The sequence below is a fragment of the Polypterus senegalus genome, chromosome 10 (genome assembly GCF_016835505.1).
Source record: "Polypterus senegalus isolate Bchr_013 chromosome 10, ASM1683550v1, whole genome shotgun sequence".
Lineage (NCBI taxonomy): Eukaryota > Metazoa > Chordata > Cladistia > Polypteriformes > Polypteridae > Polypterus > Polypterus senegalus.
In genome coordinates, this window is record NC_053163.1 from 179,777,482 (window position 1) to 179,801,431 (window position 23,950).

The window sequence follows — 23,950 nt, forward strand, 5'->3', positions numbered from 1 at the left end:
GCTGACAATCAAACCAATGCGTTGGGCAGCACGTCCATCACGCCGCTCTCACAGGCGACTCACTGGAAAGAGGAAGACAAATCAGGCATGCTAAAGCACAAACTTTAAAAAGCAATGAGGACAAAGCACACCCCACTTTAGGAATGTATATTTATTTTACCATGAAAAATATTTACAGTACAGAAAAAAAAAAATTAACAGTACTATTTTCTTTTCACAAAATGAAGCTGGTGTTCTAAATGCCCTACACGAACAAGAGGGCATTACAAATGCGCTGTTTCATTCATGTCGGTGCCAATCTGAAATGTCTTAAATCAATCTGTAGACAGTTTAATGTAAACTGAAAATAAAAAAGGAGCAAATGCACAAAACACACACACGGAAGTGTAACCTTCCAAGGCAAAGGCGTCTCCCTTTTGATGCACTGGCAAAATTACACAACAGACGTACACACCCACCACCACCCTACCACCAGCTGGGCTGGGTGGCACTTAAAGCCAACGGCTCCCTCGTCCGTCTCTTCTTTTAGTGCTCCAAAAGAAAAAAAAAAAAAGTCACGTGTACACTTATGAACTTTGTCAAACATGATATATAAGCTGCACAAAATCAGCCCAGAGCATAGATTTATGAATATTAGAACCACAGTGCAAGCGCAATGGAAGACAAGAGCCCCTTTGTCAAGTGACCGGTGGGTAATTCCACAAAGCGGCCGTACATTTAGCCTTTAGGTTGGCTTCACTTTCTATTTGGGGGGTGATGAGGTTAAGCTTACAAAATAATAAAACTGTAAATGAACAAAAGGAAAGACGACAACTGGACTCACAGCTGGAGGTAAAAAAACAAAAAAGTGGGAACAATTGTCGGCCTTTGCCTAAACGTTCAGCTTCTGCCCCTTTATCACCCTCTTCACTTCATTTATTCAGGTAGCTGTTTATGTCTAGAAACACATATATTACTCTGGCTTAATAAATATGAATGAAAAAAAATCTATTTCAATTTCAAATAGTTCTTTGATATACCCCTGCCTCCCCAACTTTACATTTAAAAAAACACATTCATTTTCTTTCCAGAAACAAAACAAAAACTGACATCAGTACACTAAGAGCGGAATTTCCCCAGAATGCTCGACAGGACCAGAGTTTAACTTGATAACAAACCCACATGTTTGAAACTCGGCCCACATGGTGAAGTCACGTTTGATTCATGCACCTGGTTAGGCTGCCCCCCCTTTTCAAAACGACAAAGCTTCAAACTTCCAGGATTTCGTACCGTTAGTACCAGTTCTTTTTTTTCCCCCCCCAGTGATGCGAGTAAGCAGTGGGTGTAATAGGTCGTGTTTCATTTCTAGTCGTAACCAATCGTACGTGCTGTTCAATATTTACCAGATACTGTGCCAACCTTTTCCCAACCCCCCCTTATCTGCATCTTTCTGTCTGGCTAAACAAGAAACTGCTCTCTCTGTGCCACACACACACACACACACATATATATATATATATATATACACACACATATATGAAATAATGGAGAGCAGATGTAAGCAATATGTGCTCCAGGCTTTCGGTCGAATCTTTGGTGCGAGATGAAAAGATCCGACCTGTAGTGGTTGTGCAAAATCTGATTACATAAGTAGGGTGATGGTGCCTTTTGCTACTCCTCTGACACAAAAGGCGCCCTAAAAGCTGTCCGATTCTAGCACGGGAAAAGCGGACAAACATCTGTTCACAGTCCATTCATATTTCCTCAGGACCTGGAGAAGCTACGATTTTGGTCTCATCACAGTCGCTTAATCTGTCAAGATCAACGACACCGTCCCTTTTTGTCTTTCCATTCACTTGCGTGACCGCTCGAATGCCATTCCCCACATATTTTCCATGTGCTCCCGGCTGGCTGTTGCCTAACCCAAAGCGTGTGACACCTTGTGAAAGCTCACCGGCGAACGGGAATAAGAAGCAAAACTAACGGAACACCAGAAAGAGCAACTACACCTCCCCACGGTGAAAGAAAGAAAGGGGGACTCAATCTGCACTCCGAATCGCCAGCCCCTCGCTGCTCTAAATGAAAAGTTGCAGACATAAATGACATTTTGTGGCTTTAACTCACTCACCGCCCCCCCACTACCCCTCGTGTTGAAGCTAGACTAACTAAAGATTAAACGTCAGGTTCATCGGTGGCATTGACCAGTGACGACTCTCTTTTGATTACATTTCACCTGCAGCACTTCTATTGTAATCTGCATTTTCAGCTCTTTTTGTGGATCAGCAGCCAGGCCTTAAAGTCTCTTTCACTTTTGCCACTTAACACTTTTTTTTTTCCCCCCATTCATTTTAAGGGCACTATATTAAGAGAGAAAAAAAAAAGGCAACAAACCCATTCTTTAGAGGTCAATCATTTCAAAATAAAAAATGAAAGCAGTCAAATCAATGGGAAGTCACTTAAGAGCGTGCCCATTTTGTCCTTTCAAAACTACACATTGGACACCTTCTGCGTTTCCCTGGCTTGCCGGATGCCATACAGCCACTTAATGACCCGAGCATTCCTCTCGATGATGGAGATGCCATAGGGCACACGCTCATTGGACTTCTCCTCCGTGTGGTTGCTCTGTTGGGATTGGCCGCACTCCGAACTGGGCGTGCTGACACTGGGAAACTTGTTGGAAACAATATCCGAGCTGGCCCGTACAAAGTGTTCGACGCCAATGTGCTCAATCTCCTGGGGGTCTAAGCCACAGTAGTTAAAGAAGCGCTCCAAGTCAGCGGTGGCCCCGAGAGTACCTGTCACTCAAGTCCGATTTGGAACGGTGCAACGAGGGCTGCTTGCGTCCACTTTCTGCCGTGCCCTTTCGAGAACTTCTGGAACTGGTGGATGAAATCCTAGTGATGGCAGGAGATGGAGGAGGGGGGCTGATGAAGCCCAGGGTTTTCTGTTTCGGCTGTTGAGTCACCAGAGGTTTAACGTCCACTCTCCGTACTGTCACCGAACTGGGTGCATTCTTGCACAGGGTGCTACAGCTGTCCGAAAGTTTGGAATATCCTGTGGGCTTGTCGGCAGAAATTTGCTTTTCCCATTTAGGCGTCTGCGGTCTTGTGACAGCAGGGCCGTCGGGCACAAGTTTGGGAGAGGACAGGGGGCTGTCACAGATATTGATCAGATTATTCAAGATATCCACATTAAGAACGTTCCTTCGTCCTTCCCCCCTTCGCAGTGCCAGAGGTGCTTTCCTGGTGGGGGTGTTTTGCAGGAGAGCGGGCGTCAGGGGTTTCTTAATCACCGGCGGTTTCACAGGCTCCTGCCGAGTGCAGACAACCTGCTGGCTCTTGACATACTTTGCCTTGTCGGCCTCCAGTCGCTCGACTGCGCTGGGCTTCTTGCTGCTGGGCTCAGGCGGTCGACGGAAATATTCCGGCCCCTTGTTGAGGATTCGGAAAGGCATGGCAGATGTGAAGGTTGCGCTGGATGAAACTTGCCGGACCATTCTGTCTGCTTGCAGAGTTTCTACTGGCATAGTGAGAAGACCAAAAGCTTTTTTGTGGCTTTTGTCCCCACTCCCTTTTCAGCACTGATCACTTTTATTCCAAAGCACCCAGCTACGCAGTGTCAGGGGTCACATTCCATATCAACTCGCCTCAAAGAACAAGACCGCAAAAGGTTAACAGCAGATGCTTACTAATCAGTCTTTGGAGGCAACAATCCACAAGGAAATAAAACAGAAGGAGGCGCACGGCTTCTGCTCCGCTGCTGGCAGTTCACAGCACTTTCTCAACTTCCTCTTGTAAGCGTCCGTCTCCTAAAAGGGAACAACAGAAACAGAAGATGTGTAACTCTTCGCTAAAAGCACTTCCAACACTACAAAGCAGGCAGCTCAGCACAATACTATCCTTTAAAAGGGAGCAGGGCTCTGTTTAATATTTGAAGCCGGCCCCTCCTCCTCTCAGATTCCCTTTTTCCAAATGGCTGCCAATAAGTCGCTTCGGAAGGCGGAGTTCCCAGACTTCACTCTGCCCTATAGGCTACGTCTTGGACATGCCTTCTAAGTTGACACGCCCCTCCATTCAAATCAATTCCCTTTGAGTAAAAAGGATAATAGAGCCTTGAAACCACCACCACCACCCCCCACCACATTAATCCTGTTGTCTCAGCTCCAGCTAATTGCAAATTCTCAAATAGAATTAGAGTTAGCTGGTTTCGTCTGTTCTGGAAGACCTGTGGGGTAAGGCCGACAGTGAGTGACGCATTTCACCTGCTGGACCAATGGGCGCTTCAGAAGGACAAAAAGCAGATGGGATGTGGTCCTTCTGGTCCAAAGTGAAGCTGCACCTTCAGGCTGTCAAGTTAGCCTTAATGGGCCCCCAATAATCACATCACGCCAATGTGGCACCCTTTCTGCACAGTTCAGCTGCTAATGTCATTAAATAATTGAGAAGTTAAAATGGCCAGATGTTATATTTGTCTAGGAAGCCGAATCCCTTTTTCGGAACTAAATTGAGAAAAGGGAGCATCACTTTGGCTTTGTTTAGAGCTAAATGTCTTTTAAGAGCTGTAGCCCTGCTGCGAGCACCACGGGACGGTAAACATTTTCATTGTTGCTACTCGTACTTTCACACGCTCACACAATGCCTTTTATCAACTCAAAGAGTGCACGATTTTAGAACACTTTGTTTTGCATTGTGAGCCAAGGAGTCCGGTTTGCTAGGACTTTTTTTTTGTTTTTAAATACAGTCACACTCCCGATACACAATTACAAAAACAGCGGCTTCAAGACATGAAGGAGAAAAGGAAACCTCAAATACACTGGGATATTCAATCACTTAACAAGAGAACTGCACCTCAGATTTAAAACAACGCAACTCACTGCATCTCCTAACCCTGTACTTCAGGTCACAGCAAGTTCCCCCCAATTTAACAGTGGCTTCTCCAGAATACAAGCTGGACATGCCGTGTTCCTTTGTACCTCCATAACACTGAATTGTGGCAAGAAAACATCTGCAGCCAAAGAAAGAAAGAAAGAAAGAAAAAGAACCGGGTTTTTGGGGGGGGAATTGGGGGTTGAAAACTGGGTTAAAGAAAACCAATCTTTATTGTTCTATTTAACAATTAGAGATCTGGGCCACATTACCAAACGTGCGTCTGGAAGAACATTAATCCCCCCCCAGATGTCGATTTCTCCACACCGATCAGGATTAATTACACATTTATGAGTGACTTCCATTGCAGTTTGACCCCCCACCCCATAGTTCATGAAATTGCAAGCCAGAGTCGTTTCCATAGAGCTAATAGAAAATCAAATTCCTCTTTAGATGCAAGCTTGGGGTGGAGATGTGGAAGGGGCACGTGAGATGACGACTTAACGCATTAAACCGTGAACGTGCTTCATGTAATATTTAAAAACTAGCAGATGCAAGAACAGCAATTCTTTCCACATAACCACCGCCAAATCTACTGCGACCTAAACTCCCCAAACTGTCCCAAGGTTTTAAAGGATATTTAATGGGGGGGGTAAGAGAAGTGCAGACAGAGTGAAGTTTTCTTCCTAGTAATTCTGTGGATCTCCAAAATAGAGAAACAGGAGACTGCTCTAAGATTCGTCATCTGTGAGGATGGCAGAGTGATGACCATCAGGTCCACAGAAGGCCTTTAGAAAGTCGAAGGACGCAAGGCTAAAAATGCCTTACCCCAGAGTGTGTGCCACACAACACATTAGGCGCTTTTCCACTGCATAGTACGGCACAGCACGGTTCAGTACAGCTCACCTTGGTTTGGCTTGGTTTGCGTTTCGACTGCAGTTTAGTACCGCTTTAGAGTGGGCGGGATTATTCACGTGGCGTTATAGTTGCACCGCCTCTACTGCCGTGACACCGTGGAACTTTTACAACAACACGCAGTCAACGACAACACTTTAGCTCGACGACGCGCAAGGGTAAGCATCTAAAAAAAGCACATCACTAGCTAACTTTTATCACTGTTGCAAAGCATAAAATGAACTTAACTGCCAGTGTAACATTAAAATCCTGATTCTGTATATTACAGATCTTCCACATTTTGCAAAAAGTCGCCGCAACAGACCATCTGTTTGGACATTTAACCGTGCTTCAGAGTGGTGGGATGTGATCGTTCCCGGTTTTACAAACACTCAGTGGCTGGAGAACTTTGAATGTCTGAAGAAACATTCATCCACTTATGCAACAAACTGCGTCCAGCGATGGAGAGACGGGACACAAACTCCTGCGTGTGTGTACCTTTAAAGAAAAGCCAGTGACGCAGTAATGACGATTTTCTCCGGCCAATCAGTGACCAGCAGAGTTTACACGTCATGTTTTGGTAACGGTTCGGCGCGCTTGGAACCTCGGCTGAGGTGGTACTAAAAAAAGCACCAGGTACCAGGTACTGTTCCCAGTGGAAAACCCCCCAAATGTGAGCTGAACTGAACCGTGTCCTGCCGTACTATGCAGTGGAAAAGCACCAATTGCAGCGGACGATTATGGTACTAGAGTCCTGGTTTCAAATGATCTTTGGAGCGTGTCAATGTTTCTTGCCATGTCCTCGTCCTTCACCTTCTCCCACACTCAGCACTGGGTAAGCAGATTACAAAATGGATGGACAATGAAAGAAATGTCTGTTTTCTTCCATTTCACACCACCATTTGACTGCAAGCTCCAACAGCAATATTAAACCAAACTTGCATAGGGAGGGCCAGCCAGGCTGAACCAGCGCCAAGGTTGTTGGGGTGATTTGTCAGGCCTGCAAGATCAAAGGGCTTACAGGCCCCTGCCGAGACTGCATTGCATGCGACACATTTGATTCAATTTGAACAGTGCTATCTATGCAGATAAGTTAAACCAGGCACCACCATGATGTTGCTCAATTTTTACTCAGACTCGATGGCTTCACCTTTCACCTACTATGCCATATGGACGAATAGTGAAATTGACCATTTGTGTCAAATCCGCACAATGTTTTACTGAAACTTGTCATCTCCATGCATCTTTGAGGGACTCGCCACATCCAAGATATAGTCTACTCTCTTATGCGATGTGTGGGCACCATAAAAGTTTAGGAAATGGGGCTGTGGTTTTACCGCTTTGGTGTGACACAATCTGCCAGTCCCTTTTGGAGAAGCGCTTACCGAATCCAAGACATTAAGAGGACAAGCAGGCCCAGTAGTGTAAATGGAACTAGAAGCCCTGAGGCTTGCAGGCCAATGCTGTAGACCAGGGGTGTCAAGCTCTGATCCTGTAGGGCCGCAGTGGCTACAGGTTCTCTTTCTAATCATCATCTTCTTCATTAGTGACCTTTTGTGGCTGCTAATTATCTTCTTTCGCCTTGATTAACTTGACTAAAGCCATTTTTTTTCCTTAATTAGCAGCCAAACAATGAGACAAAAACGAGGTGCCGCATGACCAGCTAACCAGTCCCCATCACACAATATGTGAAAATAAAGAAAGGTAGAGGTCTCAGGAAGGCCGATATCCGAGATCACGAAAACAGTTTGACGGTGTTCTAAGGAAAAACAGAAAAAATCAACAGCTTTGGAAATGTCTGCTGTGGCTGAATGAGCCCAGCAACCACCTGTGGAATTAAATGATGAATTTAATCATCATCAGCAAGAATTGGCTCTCTCATTAAGAAACTGGTTGGAGTCCGAAACCCCAATTTGGCTGGTCATCTGACAGCTCATTTCATGTCTCATTTCTGTTTGGCTACTATTTAAAATGATTGAAAGAATCCAATCAGAGGACCGAATCCTTAAAACCAGATATTAAACTAAAGGGAAAATAAGTTAATTAGCAGTGAAACCTGGTCACTGATTAGGAAAAGGGTTAGAATGAATGAAAACCTACACCCACTGCGGCCCTCCAGGCCTGGAGTTCGACATCCGTGCTGTAGACTCTTGGTCAGCAATAAATGGGTCACGCCTCACTGCAGGCTAGAGACAAACACGCCCAGGTCATCTTTATTGCAGGACTAACATTTCCACTTTAATAAGACACTCCGACAATAAATTCTAAGTTTAGCAGCCTTGTGTATCAATAAGTTGCAGTGCCGTTTCCTTTCTGTTTAAGTGGGCCCCATTATTCACTAAAGAAAGAAGCGGAGATGTCTTATTGGACAAATGTAACAGCAGAGGGAAGGAAGCTAAAGATTAGACAAAAAAAAAAAAAAAAAAAAAAAAAGACAATTTAGAAGGGCACTAATAGCAGGAAGTTACTCTTCTTCTACTGGCCTTGTGATGCAAACACTGAGTAGACAAGCAAGCAAGGAGGAGAGACAAAAATAAAAAATGTGCAAGAAATGCAAGGGCAGGAAAAATAAAGCACGCTCAGCAATTTGTTATCTTGCACTCTGCAACCTTCAGGCACAATGTTTCAGTAAGGACATAGATGGAGGAGCTTTTACTCCTGCACAGATTTTTTCCAGGGCTACGTTGTGAAAAGGGTTGAGCCACCAGCCCCATTGTTGCGGAATAGAACACGGGAGCGCCATTGAACAACAAAACGAGTGAAAAGTGACACCAAACTAAAAATGCACCCCTCCATGACGGCAGCTCTGCTCCCACCTAGTTAAACCAGACAATGCCCGAGACGTTGGCACTCTTGTTGACAGTTTTAAAATGGTCGTAGGCACTGACTGTAAATGGGAAGGGGGAGAATCTGCATTAAGAGAACAGTCCTGGAATCAAAAGTTGAAGGAGGCTGGGGGCCGGAGCCTAACTTGGCAACATCTGATGGGTCATGGCACTCTTAGATTACTGGGCATACTCACAATCTGCAAATTTGGGGTAATAAACAAAACCTGCATGGCTTTGGAATGTGGGAGGACACCCAGCATGCCCAGAGAAAGACATGGGGTGAACATGCAAAGCCCACAGTGAGCCAAACTTTGAACCCAGGAGGTGTAAGAATGCATCACAAACAACTACAATAAGCTTATTGTTAGAAACATCTCTGGGTAGCACTGTGGCCAGTAACATTTCCATCCTCAACAGAACAGTCTCACAGACATGCTACGCAGAATATTTTCAATGATATCCCATCATTTACAAAACTTGATCCCACATAATGGCAATTCACCCATCATCATTTACCCCCCCAAGATGGAGTTCTTTATTAGAGTGCGTGTTGGGGAGTCAGCTTTGGACAAGGATTGAACAGTAGGTCATGGGTTAAAGAAAAAGTAAAAATTAAAAACAAGAGACCCTCTACAAGTATTATAATTAGAAAAATGTTCTTGGATGCACAGACGGACCAGTAGAGGCCACTAAACCACTTCAATGGCAGAATTCCAGTTCAAAGTTAAAGCTGGCTTCAAGACAATAAAGATAACATGTAATGAGCATAAAACTAAGAGGTATAAGAAGGAATTGAACCTTTTCAGTTTAGCAAACAGATTAAGAGGACATGATTGAGGTGTTTGAAATTATGAAGGGAAAACGGTACAGTGAACCTCAGTTGTTACTTTAAAATAAATTTTGCCACAAGTACAAATGGCCACAGATGGAAACTTGAGTGGAGATTTTCTACAAACGTTGGAAAGTTTTTCTTCATGCAAAGAACCACAGACATGGAATAAATGACCAAGCAGTGTGGTGGAGGGCAGGACTTCAGAGCTCAAATTGCGGTTATTTTAAGCAATCTGTAAGAATAGGATGGACAGGCTTGTTGGGCTGAATGGTCCATTCTAATGTTCTAACATGATGTACTGCATATAAATGCTACTAACTGATACCTTACTGTAACTGCTCTGCATAGACCCAAAAGTCACATTCCCTAGGTGTATGTGGCAACGTGTTTCTGGCAATGTATGAAAAGCACACACACACACACTCCCTAGGCAGTATATAGAATGACAAATGCTATTTAGGCAAAGTATTAAGAGAGTCATGAAAAGGCTTTTATTGAAAAGATGTATATGAAAAGAAAAAATACAAAAAATATAGGACTTTAAGGAAAAGAAAATAAAATATGAACCTACTTGTTGCAACAAGGAAGGAAAAAAAATTGTTGCACTTAATTGTCTTTCGCACAAATGAGTACAAGAGTCCATGATGTAGAACTTAATAGCACCAACGCCTTCTTTAACAGGATAAATCAGTTTACTTTTGTTTTCCACTAACATCACATCATAGCGATTCAGCAGCCAATGGTCCCGTGGGTTCCTTCTTAGTAGTCAGCTTGGCCTTTTTTTACATCGCTCACTAACTTCTGGTAAGTAGTTTCGGTTAGGAAAAAGAGTTTTTTGCAGCATTGGCTCGCACTTCAGACAGTTCATTGTAGAATCGTCGTTGCATGTCAACATCCCACAATTCCTTCTCGGACACTACACCTTGCTCTTCCATTTTCATACAGCACAGTAAGGGCTAGAGTCTTTGCTGAACAAATTCAAAGTAGCGTATTTTGTCACTTCCGTACAAAGACTGAAATGCAAATGAGGCAATTCTCCATCTGAGGTGAGCGTCAAGTCACGGGACATTAGAAACGTCATTAGCGGAAGTATTTTATACTTTAACCGGTTTGTCTTTCGGCATTGCATAGAATGCCTAGGAAATGTGTGAAATATTAATCGTTTCATATTTTGACATCCAATTTTTGGCATTCTATACAATGCCTGCTTTTCATACATTGCCAGTAACAACGTGTTACCCTCCTGAAAGCTATTTGCCAACTTTGATCATACCTCCGTTTCACTTGGAATGGCTTGGTAGCTCACAGCTTCAGTAAACAGAGTTCAATTCCCAAGCCTGCCCTGACTTTATGCAGTTTGCACGTCATACCATAAACACGTCTGGTAATCGTGTACGTAGTTGTAAAGTATGTTTACCACCTAAACTCCTATTTATTGCATTTATCTTCTGTGACTATATTTACGTATGCATCAATGCAAATGTGGCACAAGAACTTCACCATGCTCTTACAGTGTATGTGACAATAAAGATCTCTAATTCAATCGAATGAATTAGCTTGGCCAAAAACTGAGCCAGTGGGAGCAAAACACATCAGTGCTTCTGTCTCACCTTGAAGCTTACATTATGTAAGTAAATGAGTGGAGACATGGATTTTGGTAGGTTAAAATTTAAGTGGCCGGCATAACACACAAACGCAGATCTCAGATGTCAGGAATGGAATGTACACTTATAGAAAAATGGGGAAGTGATGGTTTTTTCATTTTGTGGTATGTACATAAAAATTGTCAATGTAGCATTATGAAGGAATTTGGCTTGAATTTCCAGTGAAAATTAAACAAAAAAAAGTACAGCTAGCTTTAAAATGATACCCACCAAAGTACCACCCTGCTAATCCAGGAGAGAACTGCAGACCAACTTGTTTAGCAGGCATCTATACTAAAACTGCAAAGGAGAGTGAAAGATGGCACTATTCCATGCTTGGCTCTAGGAGTTTGCTTACCAGGAGGTTTGAACCTTTGTATTTGACACCCTCCTCATGGAGAGTCCTGGGATTGCCATTTTATGTCCTGTCCTTGGTCATTATCAACACATCTTTATTCTATCAAAGATCATTTCCATCTTTTCTGGTTGCAAATCTGCGTTCACACTAAAATTTCAAATGCCAGTCTGTCATCATAGCGTTCTTCTGCTGGGGGTGGGAGACCAAATCCCTGCCCAAGGGCTGCTGTATGGCGTCGACAGGTAGACCCTGCGGTCTGCACAAGTTGTGTCTGGGTAATTCCATTTCCACCCTATTATTGCCATCTGTACAGACAAGAGTGAAATTCTGAACATATGTGAACACCATACACGTGTCAGCACTCTGGCGCCATGATTAGGGAGTATAACTATTAAATTCATTAAGATAAATTTGTGAAACAAGGCTGGCCTGCTGCGAGGGTGCAAAATGATTGTGCCCTGCACTGGACTAACAGCCCTTCACTACCTCTGGAGGAAGACTCCCATTGCCGGGGGCAGATTTAGATAAAATCGATAGGGTATACAAAGGCATGTTCAGCTGTCTGCAGTCAACATGCACATGGTGAAAGCCAACTGGGATTAGAACGTGCAAGTGACAGGTAGCGTATGTCCAAGGCCACTTTTAATGGCACGTTTTCATCATTTGCTTGTTTTTATTTATTTTTTTAAACTAAATGTGTAGGTAAATGGTACTATTTACAGGCAAGGCACAGACAAACACACACTTTAATATATGTATGGTACTTGTACTCTTCAGACACACTACATACCAGCAGTCCTCAGTTTCACTTGGGTTTACATGGGGTTAACACAGCAGGACACACGTTATCACTTTCTTTCATCCTCAAGCCACAGTCAACACACCAGAACCATACGGAGCCTCCCATTCTGTGGTGGGGACAGTCAGGCCATCAGTTACAAGTTGTGATGCAATCACTACGCAATGAAGGGATTATCCATTTCTTAGCAGAGTAAGCATTTTTTATATAAACACTTCTCCAAAAGGGTTGAACGACCAGACAAACACACAGAAACGGTAAAGACTATGACTTGGAATACAAGGAGATTAGCAACTTGTTAATAAACTGATAAGATCACAGCTATAACACATCAGTTCTCAAAATAAAAGCCTAACTTTTGCATACAAGGCAATAGCTATATGAAAAGAAATGACCTCTAATATTCTCTTCTCGCTTACCAACGTCACAAAACACGTAAAAATATTCAGACAGAGTTAAGAATTGTGGGAATTTGATGCCCAACGCAACAACACCGGGCATCAAACCCTGCTGAACATACCTACAAGCTACGGAATCCGAATTCACCAGTCCAGTTTGCGCTTCATTTTCTGGGCGAGTTGTGCTATACAATTCTGAACTGACCGAGTTCAAAAGTGTGACGGCGAGTGTATCCACGTGCAAGTAAGCCTGCAATTAAATTCTGTGTAAGCTTGGTTTGTGCTCGGGATGGCCAAGATAGACACTGGGTCAATCGTGATTTTAAATTAGATTAAGAAGTTTTAAAGAAAAAAAGTTACATTTTCAGTTGCAGTAAAAGGATAAAAAAACTCATGTGTCCATTTCTTTAAACCACTTCAAATCAATACTGGGTCACGAGGACACCTAACTCTACCTTGAGCACAAGGATAGAATAAAATAGTGGCAGGTCACCATCAACCTATCATAGAAGACACTCCGAGCACCTAAAGCAAACTCGCAAAAAAAGCCGAGGACAACAAGCAGACGACACAGGCAGAAACGGACCCGGGAGGAAAACTTCTGTGAGACCGACCACAAGACTTTGTACTTTTTCCACTGTACAATCAATTCTATTACAGACAACTTTGGTATAAGTACCATGTTTAAAAGAAAGATTAAAAAGTCGCAAAGAAATATCTAATCTACCTGAACGGAGCAGCATGAATAGAGACCTCAGGAAGACAAACATGCAGAGGTTAAAACAAATGAATCCTTAGCAATCTGATAATCGCTTGTGCTTTCAGAAAAAGGTAGAAAAGCAAATTCTTTCTATTACCCTGCAAGATATACTGGTTTACATTTTAACAAGAGCCGGCCTAGAGTAATAAAATATCCTGCAAATCTGATGACTGGGCTGCTTTTGTACCAATTTTGACTGAAGCCAGCTTCTGTGTAATTATATAGCAAATCTATATTTACAAAATAATTACACTTGAGGGAGACTTTCATTCAGCCACAACTGGCAAACAGAGAAATTGCCACAAAAGTTATTTATACACCTTTGTCTCTACATTGCAAACTCCCTATAAACCCAATGAGCAATACTGTAAGTAAAACACACAAGATTGTAATCCAATTAAGCTTTGCAGGCCTGGCAGTCTGCATGTTTCCTGGTACAGACCGGGACTTCTGCCTTGCAAAGTTAGAAGAGAAGAAAAAAAGAAAAAAAAAAAAGAAAATCTCACTGAGGGGTAAATACTTAAACATGAAGCAAACCCTTTACTTACAGTTTTAATGAAAAACAGCAGCAAGATCCAAAAGTCACAAAGTTGAGGCAGACAGAGGAGACAGCAGCTCCTGCTCATGACAGCTCCTACGCAGACAGGCAGTTGTGCAGACTGTCGCTGGAGTTAAGAGCTCGGCAGCTCTCATCAGGAAGGAGGTGGGAAGGCAGGAAGTAGTGCACTAGTCACATGGCACACCTTACCTGTGTGAGCTGGAATTCCTGAACGCTGCTGCCCTCCAGGCACTTTCCAGTTCATCCTTCACTCAGCCTTAAGCACAATGTGAATTCTTCAATGTTTATAGGTCTCTGAACGCAGAACTATATTTTCAGCCGTCTGATAGCATTACTGACATAAGAATTATTGATATTTGGGAATGACTAAACTGGCCTGTTTTGGTCTTTACCCATTTTATTGTTTTCGGTTTTGTTTTTTTTTATATAAAATAGGGATACAGTTTAATGAAAAGTTACATTTTCAAATATATGTCAGGCACAAGTAGTTGGAGCAGTCTTCTATCCAAATTAATATTTAAACCACACAAACGCCTGGCATTTCAGATGTTTTACAGTAGGGAAAAGTGGCAAGGATAGGAAACAAAAAACTGTCATGAAGAAAAATCAAGGTTCACACTTCCAATAAGAGTGGCATAGCTCTTGTTTATAAACCAAGTAAACTGACAGTAAATTGTCATTCAGCTCTTTCTGGTAAAGGAATATTCAACCTGAAAAGTTACATTGTTATGTTACTTACCAGATGTAGTTTGTAGGGACTGCAGAAAAAAAAAAAGTTTCAATGAGAATGAACATAATGTTCCTATTTATAACAGGAGCATATGGTCACCAATGCATGCAGAGAGAGAGAGAGAGAGAGAGAGAGAGAGAGAGAGAGAGAGAGAGAAAACAAAACACACAAACTTTATTCATGTTGCATACTTCATACGCCAAGTAATACAATCGTTTGATCACTATGTGCAAAACACTTTTTTTGGCTAAAATTATTGTTAAGCACTTCACAAACTGAAAAACTCCTTACCATGGGGTGTCACACTTAAATTGAAGACTTAATTCAATGGAGTCTGGTCCTCCGTTCAAAAATTGGCCTGGTGATGAGCGGTGCCTGGTTTCCTCCAAACGTGACGCCTGGCATTCACACCAAAGAGTTCAATCTTTGTCTCATCAGACCAGAGAATTTTGTTTCTCATGGTCCGAGTGTCCTTCAGGTGTCTTTTGGCAAACTCCAGGTTGGCTAACATGTGCCTTTTACTAAGGAGTGGCTTCAGTCTGGCCACTCTACCATACAGACCTGATTGGTGGATTGCTGCAGAGATGGTTGTCCTTCTGGAAGGTTCACCTCTCTCCGCAGAGGACCTCTGACAGAGTGACCATCGGGTTATTGGTCATCTTCCTGACTAAGGCCCTTCTCCCCCGATCGCTCAGTTTAGATGGCCAGCCAGCTTTAGGAAGAGTCCTGGTGGTTTCAAACTTCTACTTACAGATGGAGGCCACTGTGCTCATTGGGACCTTCAAAGCAACAGACATTTTTCTGTAACCTTCCCCATATTTGTGCCTCAAGACAATCCTGTCTCGGAGGTCTACAGACAATTCCTTTGACTTCATGCTTGGTTTGTGCTCTGACATGAACTGTCAACTGTGGGACCTTCTATAGACAGGTGTGTGCCTTTCCAAATCATGTCCAATCAACTGAATTTAACACAGGTGGACTCCAATGAAGCTGCAGAAACATCTCAAGGATGATCAGAGGAAACAGGATGCACCTGAGCTCAACTTTGAAAGTCATGGCAAAGGCTGTCAATACTTATGCGCTTGTGATTTCTCAGTTTTTATATTTTAATAAATTTGCAAAAACCTCAAGTAAACTTTTTTCACATTGTCATTATGGGGTGTTGTGTGTAGAATTCTGAGGAAAAAAATGAATTTAATCCATTTTGGAATAAGGCTGAAACAAAATGTAGAAAAAATGATGCGCTGTGAATACTTTCTGGATGCACTGCAGATGGATAAATATGAAAGGCACTATACGATATCCTTTAAAAATCTGTGTGATACTCTCTGATATTGTCCAACTTTGATCAGCACATTCCTGTTTGATCATAGAATTTCTCTGTTCTGCCTGAAAAAAAAACAGCAAATATTCTCTCTTCCATCACTTCGAACTACATGGAGTTAGTAACATTACAAAAGTAGAGCATTCCTTTCTTAATTATTCATTAATCTTGTTATTTATACAGCACATAGTAAGTCCAAGTGCTTTAAGAACATATTAAAAAGAAAAAAAATCTAAGAAAGCAAAACATCTAAAAAAACACAAAGCTTTGTTAGCCAATGAAAAAACGACAAAAGTAAAAGGTTCACCCTAATAAAAAAAATGCTGTAGTCTGATCGCCACCGAGAAGAGCAAAAAGAACTCTAACTGGCAAGTATGGGGAAGACAAGAAACTTCTTTGGGTTCCAAGGCCAAAAGACCACCTACCCTTTCCTACATATTATAAATACCTATAAATGTTTCAACGGTATAAAGATCATTTTGTGGAGCTTACTTCATTCTTCCCAGCATTAGATAAATCTGCAACGTGCTTTGGCAAGGCAGCAAGGTCAGACTAACACAAAGCACATTAAGGCAAGAGCGAGAAAAACATGGTACTCGCCTCAAGTTTGTTTTATTCCGACAGTAACCATGTTCTCTCTGTAAAGCAGCTTGACAAAAATCTATATTTTAAATGTAAAATGCCACTGACCAATTCTAATGGCAACCCGGGATTGTAAAACAGACACAAGCTCAAGAAGTATCTGTTGCTTGAAATCGGCCAAAATCTGTTTAAAAGACAAATGTACACGTCCGTTCCACCCATAAACAACCCGGATTAATCCAGTGTACCAACAATTGGTGTCAATTAGCTCAACTCGAAACTCTAGCACTGCGTGACCCCGACAGACTGAGTGAGCTTACTAGAATGGCTGACTTGTCAGAACAACAAGAAACTGCACCCTTCATTTGTTCCACCATCTTCCCTGCTGAAATTCATTTTCACAAATCTGGTCAACTCAAATTATGTGCCTCTGGGAAATTAAGAATCAGTTAGGGTTTTACTACATGAGAATTAAACATTCAATGGCAATTTACCTTGATCCGTGTAAATGTTTACAGTATATATGTTGGGCACGTTTTTTTGGATCATAATATATATGGTGCTCAAAACAAAAGGGTGTACCATGTAAACACTTTTGGGAATAAAAGCCCAGAAAAAAAAAATAAATAAATTCTGCTATGCGTGAAAATCAAATCTTTGTGTGAAAGGAATGGGTTCAATAAGATCACTTAGACACAGTGGATAACTTATTCAGAGTAAATTTTGTGTAACCGTGAAGAGGTTTTTCTTCACCCATAGAACTATGCGTAACTGGTAACAGACTCTTTCAAAAAAAGTGGAGGCTTACCTCATATATACCCGGTAAAGGCAATAAACCCCATGACAGGAGTCAAAGGTGTCAAGCATCCAAAGGTCTTGGCACTGAGTGTTTTCAGGTTTGGCACCTACGACAACTTTGCTAACACCTCAGCATTCAGTATCCTGAGGAAACCCAAGTGTAATTCCTGATAAATTGGTTATTAAAAATGGATAAATGAGTACATACACAGTAAGCCGAGAAAACGTGATCTCTCAGCATATAACTGAGCCACGCGTGTCTGTTCTACTGCAGCTCCTGCCCAGGCTTGGCTACACACGACCTCAAATCTAGTCCTTTCTAATTAGCCCTTCCAAGATGGACAAGCCCTCAAAAAGGGATCAGGGATTATGGGTAAACATGGGAAGTGATGTTGCAAAGTTTCTCAGAGGCTCTAATGAGACAGCCAGGTATTTGTAATGAATGTTTACTCTGAACAAGGCAAGAGCAGTCTTGCAGAAATTCCACTGAGCCAATCACCATTCAGTGTTCCCCCCCCCCACTTTCAAGCACCAGTGTTTCACACTTCAGGATAAGCTTAGGTGGGATAGAAAGGTAACAGCAGACCAAAGGCTATTCAGCCCTGCTAAGTTGAAGATTTGCTAGTTAAAGGTTTTTAGATCCCCCAGTAACCCAAGTTGGGTGTACAACTAATGAATGTAAAGCAGTTAAGAAAATAAAAGCAATGCAAGACCAAGGTGGCTGATTTGTGTAAATAGAAAAGGGTCATTTGCATAACCTAATTACCCAGCCGGCGTAAGACTAAATCAATTAGCAGTCTTTGAAACGACTGCATTTCAGGCTCAAAATCCACAAGCTAATCAGTAAATGAAACAGGTAGGACAGGATTTGAGCAGCAGCTTGCAGTGCCAAGGAGGTCAAGAACCTCTGCTGCTATTTCCATGTTAATATCTGAAGGACGGCAACACAGCGTCAACGGAAAGATTACATTTAGGCTAATCTGGAAGATTAGTGGAAAAACAAACATGTTAAAAAGGGCAAAAAACCATTATAGAAAAAAAGAGGGGTTGACTAAATCAAAGGGGAACAGAAAATGGATGGAAATACAGAACTTACTTTGCCTGAGCTAACATTTATGCTGCTGAATTTCTGCTTTAATAGACCCAGTCACTAAAAATTACATTATTTTTTTTTGTCTCATTTAGAGTGTGCTCTGGGCTTCAAGTAGCCACAGACTAAAAACAAGACTGCCCAGCAGTGGATTTTCCACTTTAATTTAAACTGAAGAAAGCGGAATTATATTCCCATTAGTACTGTAAGCATTTTGATTTATTTTTAATGCCAGAAAACCAAATAAAAATGAGCGACTTTAAGTGTAGCTCCAATATGCATTTTCTACTTTCACAAACAAATGACTGAAAACAATGTAAACTTGCTGAAATAGGATGCAGGGCAGCCAAATCTAGGTTGGGCTCTGGCCTTGTGCCCAATGCTGCCAATCAGGCACTACCCGCCCCTTCAACTAAGAATTGGATTAGGCAGGTTTAATAGGAAATGGTAAGAGTGAAAGAGAGTGAAACCAAAACGGACTACCATAATGAAGGATTCTGCACATCCTCCCTCTGCGATGCCAACACGGGGGACTTTCAGCCAACAAATGATTCAGCAGAAGTGTGTCAAGAAACGTGATGGAGCTCCATTACACCAACAGCAATGTGCCTGTATAGGGTGGTCCAGTTCTAATTATGCAATTTTCATTACGGTATAACTTAAGTTTATTACATAGAAAAATTGCCCGAAAAATCCCAGACCATCGAGAAGTGCGCGAACGGACATGAATCATCGGCGCCAAACTGGAATAATACCCGCATAAATCAAAGTAATCCAGACGATCTGGACCCGCATAATTAGATCTGGACCAGCCTGTATAGTGCCTCACTAGGACTGCTCTTTAGATGTTTCTAGTCATTCTGGTGTATATCTGAAAGGTGCTCCGTTAATGAAATCTACTCTATATACAGAATATAAAATCCTAAACCCAAAAATGCAACGATTTTATGTGATGTTTTTATGTCACACTTTAAAAATCGGGCTTATTGTAAAACCTACATACTGTATATATGTTTGATATTCTTTTCAGAATTTATCAAACTTTAATGTGATGCTGCTATACTTTCAGATTTAGTCAATTTTTTAAATTATAAACTAAAAAAATATCAATAACTCCCATCCCGTGAAACGAGACTTTGTGCCAAGAGATTTAACCAGGCTCGGGGCCAGAAATAAAAGACAAAAGAGTAGAACAGCTGCTGTACAGGCTTTTAAATGTTCGAAGCGCCGTGTAAAATGCAGATTACGCGACATGGTGGCAGCAGCAGCAAATAAAACAGCTGATTGAGCAAAGAGGAGGCTTAATTTAAAAAAAAATAAAAAATAAATATTCCCATTGTATCACCATTTAAGAGGTGTTTCGGAGGAGTGACTGCATCTCCTTGGGGTGCATTCAGCCCCGCTCTTCGCAACACGAGCGCCAGAGATGCGGAGTACAGTAGCTGGCGTGTAGTGCAGGCCGGGGAGGTTGACAAGCAAACCCTCTATAAATTTCTCTTTTGTACATTTACAGATTTTACCAATATTCTGGCCGCAAAACTACAAAAGGTGCAACACAATTCAGGCAAGCAGACTAAGATGTTATTGTATGTACTGTCTAAAATTACCTTTGTTCAAGGTGGAATACAAGATGTGGATACATTAAATGACAGACATTGTATATATACTCTTATTCAAAAGTTTGGAATCATCCCAAAAAATGTGTTTGCTAGAACGGACGAAAGAACTGTTAAATGGATTACAAATATATAACCAGTGGGGTCGCCCCACAATAGATCACCACAAATTGTTTCTTTGGATACTTTTATAAATTTTATTTAAAACAAACTACTTAATTTTGAATTACACTATACAATAAATATTTTAAAAACACCTTTCGCACAGTAGGAGCACAAAATGTTTAAGCTGTGGGGACTAAAGTCTCTTCTGAAGCCCTGGAGTTTAATTCATTAGGTTCATAGTAGATCCTCCCCTGGCCATTAGCAACACAGGAAAGGTCTTGGCTAAAATTTTTAAGAATTATTTTAATTTATTATTATTTTTTTTAATTCAAAGTATCAATTTCTACTTAAAAATATTACAATTTGAGTAACTGTAAAACTTTTGAACAACAGTGTTTGTTGATTTACTATTTTTTTTTTTTTATTATATAAACCTGTTGCACATTTTAAATAATCTGCTCCAGGCCACAGAGTGAATCACAAGCATTAATTGAATGAGAATACTCCACCCAACATAAAATACTATACACACAGACACACACAAAAATGTCTTTAAAAAATGTTAAAGGGTTTTTACTCTCTGAACCCAACTACCTTGGAATAGCTGCACTCTGCAGAGAATGGCTGCACAGGCAAACAGTTACAGAGAAGATCTGGCAGAGTCCAGCTTTAACATGTTCATCCCAAGGATCAATACATGTAAATATAATTAAAAAAAAAACAAACACACAGATGGAAAAGGAAAAGGAAGATGGGGAGCCTACAGTGCCAAGAAAAAAGTACTGGCCCCCTACTTGATTTCTTCGGTTTAAAATTTGCGGCAGGGAGGGCTTTCAGATTTCAACCAAAATCTCACATTAGATTAAGGGTACCACAGAAAACAAAACATTTTTGATTTAGTTATGTAATTTATTGAATTAAAACTGTGGTGTTGCGTTAAAAGTAAATTGTCCCGTTACATTTAATGAATGGTTATGCCAACTTTAGCTGCAAGGAGTACTACTATTATGTTTAATTGTTGGCATGATGTTCATTCTGTAGGATGGGTGTTTGCAATGCACCAGACAGGAGACGCATCATCTAAAATGTTTCACTTTGGTCACATCTGTGCCCAAAATATTCTCCCAAAAAGGCATGGGGTTCATTGATGTGCTTTCCAGCAAATGAGACAATCATTTATGTTCTTCTAAGTAAACCATTGCTACTGCCTTGCTTCTCCTCTAGTGAATACTGCCCACTGCCGAAGCCAGTAAATCCTGCAGTTCTTTAGATATACAGTACATATTTTTTTTTAGGATATCTTGCAACTTTCTGGATGCTGTATGGAGTGCCCTCAAGAGGCATTTTGGCAGGATTCACTACTGTTGCAAGTGTTTTCCATTTGGACATGATGGCTTTCACTGTGGTTTGGAGGAGTCCCAGGGTCTTAGCTACGAAGGCATTACCATTTCCAGACCAATAAACTTTTCCCTGATGCCTTCTGGAATTTCCTCTGATCATGGCATTATGTACTTGGTTAGCCTTTGTGCTGGTAACTTGATGGCACAGTGAAAATAAAGGAGTTCTGTATTGAGCAGGGCCGACTATAAATCAACCCTGACTGTGTTCAATCAGCTAACTTTGGTTATCCCTTTATGTTGACTAGGATAAAATTTTTACTTTCTTGTATACAAAATATGGAAAGTATTGTAAATCGCTGAAAAATTCAACATCGAGATTGACAAATCCACATTTCAGACCTTCTTGACTTTCTCGTATGAAGTATAGGGAAAGTATTAGACTGCTCCAAAAATTCCATTTCGAGATTGACGAATTTTGACATTTTAGACCTCCCGCAGTACCGTCTGTAAACACGATAACTTAAATAGGTTTCCACTTCGCTCAACCAAATTTTGCATACAAATATTCGGCACAAAACGTAGATTTGTACCAACTTTTGAGCTATTTCCACTAACTTGAAGTGGTACTTTTATTCATGCAGCTGCAGAGTCAGATTTATTCAACTATACTTCAAATTAATAATATATTGAACAATTATTAGATTTGATGTTGATGCTTCTTTAATGTATAGAATATAAAAATATAATCTGTCTTGCAGTTTACTCCTCAATATCCATCCCCATATCAGAGTTGTACGAGAGTGTCTAGGGGAGACCACTTCCAATTATTTTAATAAACACACACACCTCCATATGCAGCAAATGTAGAACCTCAGTAAGACAAAAGAATATTGTATGTATATATCATAAATGTTGCAAGCCTCCTTTGATAAAAGGTGTCGGGCAAATAAGTAAACGTAAATCCCTTAACCACCCCACCCATTTGAAGTCAACTTTCCAACCATTTGTTTCATCTCTCTAAAGCAGTTGGTGGCATAACTAAAGAAATATTCTTCTTTTTAATCTGTAATGATGGCTTTTTGAGAATTACACTTCCTAAAAAGAACAGGTCCAAGGAACAATTCCCGAAGGTTTCCATGCCAAATCACTGATGCAGCTGATGGCACATCATTTTCAGGCTTCTATACATATTGAAACCTATGTTGTCAAACTAAAGGGCCCCATCACACCCTCCAACAAGGCTGCAGATTTCATTTACAGGCGGTCGAGACCTTCACGATATCCCTAGCGACTCAGTCGGACTGGTCTGCAGCTCATGCCAACAAAACCAATTGGGTTTAATTTTATCTTGCGTTGTAGGGGTGGGCAGTGAATGTCTGCGAGATTTAATCACCAAGGAGCACTCAACCCAGACATGCAGTGCTCATAAAGGCAGTTACAAGAAATAAGGAACAAAGGTGTTTTTGGGCTTCGCAAAAGGAAGAGGGAATCATCTGTCTGATTTCCAACATTTTATATTCAGAAGTGGAAAAGAGACAAGCCAAGATGGCAAGTGAATTTCCCGCAACTGTAAACCCTTTGCACTGCATGGTCAGGGAAAAAAAAAAAAAAGCACTCTCAATGCTTTAGAAATGTAAAACTATGCTGAAATGTTATGGAGTGGTGTAGTTTGTCCTCTCCATCTGCGATTACCAGTTGTGTAAGCAGACATCCTGAACATAACATGAACAGCAACTTCGAGGGAACCTAGAGGACAACAAGCCCGATATTTGGGGAGGTTGCACATTTTACCAATAATTTGCTTGGGATTTCTCAAAGTTTGAACAGTTTCCTGCCACATCCCAGAGAGACACATTTGTTTAACTAGAAACTTGGAAAATTGTGTCTTCACTTAATCATCATGGAATATTTTGCATGATCAATGACAAAAAATAAATAAAAATAATTAACTGCAAAACTATGTATTCACAACACACTTGCAGTAGGATGAATTTGTCTCATGGGCACTGCAGGCCACACAGGATACAAGGATTATTTATTTTGACTGGATAAATGGAGTGGCCTTCAGATATGTAAAGAAAGAGAGCTTTACTTGGGTCACTTGTTCTCTGAGAATTGGTCAAGGTCTAGTCATCAGGATAAAGATGAAACCTATAAAAATGACAACTATTGCAAAGAGATAAACGAAATGATTAAATGTACATGAAAACCAAAATTAAAGCCGAGGGTGCTGTAAAAATCAACCATTTTAAAAGGTAACAAATATTTTGCATGGCAACCAGGGTAAAGCAAACAAAAGATGGGATTGAAGAAAAAGTAGAATGCGAAACAAAACAGTTTCAATCTTTTACGTCCATCTTAAAAGTGTGCTGGAAAGGGCAAGGCACTGAATGTTAAACCTCAAGGGTTCCGGTTTAACTTCTGGCTGTAACCCACTGTGCGACACTAAC

The 23,950-nt window shown here is 41.2% G+C and overlaps 1 protein-coding gene and 1 long non-coding RNA gene across 2 annotated transcripts in view; both read right to left on the reverse strand.

The window, feature by feature from the left end:
* The window catches only part of LOC120538377, a 98,741-nt gene that overhangs the window by 35,318 nt on the left and 39,473 nt on the right, over nucleotides 1-23,950 (reverse strand). The window lies entirely within an intron of this gene.
* Nucleotides 959-14,012, reverse strand: wu:fa11c10 (protein FAM110A). Its single transcript, XM_039767866.1, is given in 3 exon segments — nucleotides 959-2,763; nucleotides 2,765-3,787; nucleotides 13,905-14,012. Coding segments are annotated over 2 exon segments (1,038 nt in total). The 5' UTR covers nucleotides 3,506-3,787; nucleotides 13,905-14,012; the 3' UTR covers nucleotides 959-2,466.